We start from the raw sequence: 1,797 nt of genomic DNA on the forward strand, positions 1-1,797 counted from the left end.
TGCTTCAGTAACAAAGATGCAAATTGTGAAGAATGAAAACAAGCTTTCTGGAGAAAAATGTTGGATTTAAGCCAGATTTTCCGTGGCTGAGGGGTCACTGAAGATGCCATTTCATTAACAGGAGAGAAAAAGGTTTCCACTCAGATTCCCATCTGAATTCTGAGATTAAAGTCAAAATTTCGAGAATAATTCTGATATAAAATTAAGAATCATGGGGGGGGAAGTCAGAATTCTGAGAAAAAATACTAAATTCTGAGATTTGAGTCAGAATTCTAAGATAAAATTAAAAATTCTTAGTCTGAATTCTACGATTAATGTAAGAATCCTGACAGAAAAAATCAGAAGTCTGAGATTAAAATCAGAATTATGAGTAAAAAAACAGCAGAATTTTTAAATTATCAAAATTCTAAAATAAAAGTAATAATTTTAAGATTAGACTCAGAATTCTGAGTAAGAAAGTCAGATTTTTTTTTTAGATGAAATTAAAAGCTGATATTAAAATCAGAATTCTGAGGTTACAGTCAGATTAATTTTCTTTCAGTCGTCCTAATCCTGATGTTGCTCTTCTGGTGCTAATGTACAGATTTCGTGGCTCTTACTGTAACATGCAGCTATCAGCTTCTCCTGCTCCTGATTTCCATTCATTCGTCTGATCCATGTTCTGCCACTGGCGGGAAACACGAGGCCCGCTATGCGACCCGATCTGAAACAAAAGCAGCATCAGATGCGGCTGTCATCCTGACACAGTTATCAGATTGAACCCAACACTCCAGAGGAGTTCTGCCCCGATAGGTAAAACCATCACAGCGTGTCTGGCAATTGATTTGGCATTAGTTTTTCAGGTCAGACCAAGTGGAGGTAATCAGCCCCCTGCTTGTCTCCTCGCCTCATGCAGCCGCTGATTGCTCCTCTTGATCTGCAGCTATTTTCAGTCTCAGTGGTGCAGCTGATGGGGCTTCCTAAACGCACGCCGTTTTATCTGTGAGGTCTGCCATCGCCGCCCCGTCCCTCCGTTCATGGGGGCACAACTTTCTTCCAAGCTGTTTGGGGATCTTGTTCTGGTTTTGTTGGTTGTTTTTTAGAGGTTTTGTCTAATTTAAAGCAGTTCATATCAGCCGATGTTAATACTGATTATTTTTGTTTTCAATATTTAATATACTTCCAAACTGGTGGCATTTTTAATCCACACGTTTTTATTTTTTATTTTAAGAAGTATGGAGGGAAGGCAGTGAAACCTGGAACTGCACTGCAAAAACAAAATCTCACCAAGTATTTTAATCCAGTTTCTAGTGTAAATATCTTAGTGCGCTTGAAATAACGCAAAAGTAACTTAGGAATAACTTTTCAGCAACATGTGGGAGCTTGTTTTAAGTAAATAATTCCTTAATTTTTGATGAAAAGTACTGGTTATATTGGCAGATAATTTCACTTATAACAAGACATTTTTCCCATGTTACAAGTGAAATAATATGGAAGTGGAAGTAGCACGTTTTCATCAACATTAAGAAATTGTTGACTTCAAAGAAGCTCCTAAATCATGCTTACAATCTGTTCATAAGTTATTTTTGTCATATTTCAAGTGCACTACCATAACTTATAAGTACCTTTTCAGTAAGATATAGGAGCTCCTTTGAAGTAAATAATTTTTTAATAGTGATGAAAAAAAGTTCTTGTTGAAAAATGTGAAATAATCTGCCAATGGAACTAGTACCTTTTCCTCAATATTAAGGAATTATTTACTTAAAACAAGCCCTTATATAAGTTAGTTTCATTTCATTTCAAGTGTACTAAACTATT

The 1,797-nt window shown here is 35.8% G+C and overlaps 1 protein-coding gene across 1 annotated transcript in view; it reads left to right on the top strand.

Annotated features, from left to right (window-relative positions):
* The window catches only part of LOC106946765 (uncharacterized), a 12,892-nt gene extending 12,133 nt beyond the window's left edge, over nt 1-759 (top strand). Inside the window, exon 3 of the mRNA XM_015031377.1 lies at nt 584-759. Within this exon, the coding sequence (XP_014886863.1) occupies nt 584-759 (176 nt within the window). The remainder of the gene's footprint in view (nt 1-583) is intronic.
* The last annotated feature ends 1,038 nt before the right edge of the window (nt 760-1,797 follow it).

This window comes from Poecilia latipinna, unplaced genomic scaffold (genome assembly GCF_001443285.1).
Source record: "Poecilia latipinna isolate Pla-1442-1.1 unplaced genomic scaffold, P_latipinna-1.0 Scaffold205, whole genome shotgun sequence".
NCBI lineage: Eukaryota > Metazoa > Chordata > Actinopteri > Cyprinodontiformes > Poeciliidae > Poecilia > Poecilia latipinna.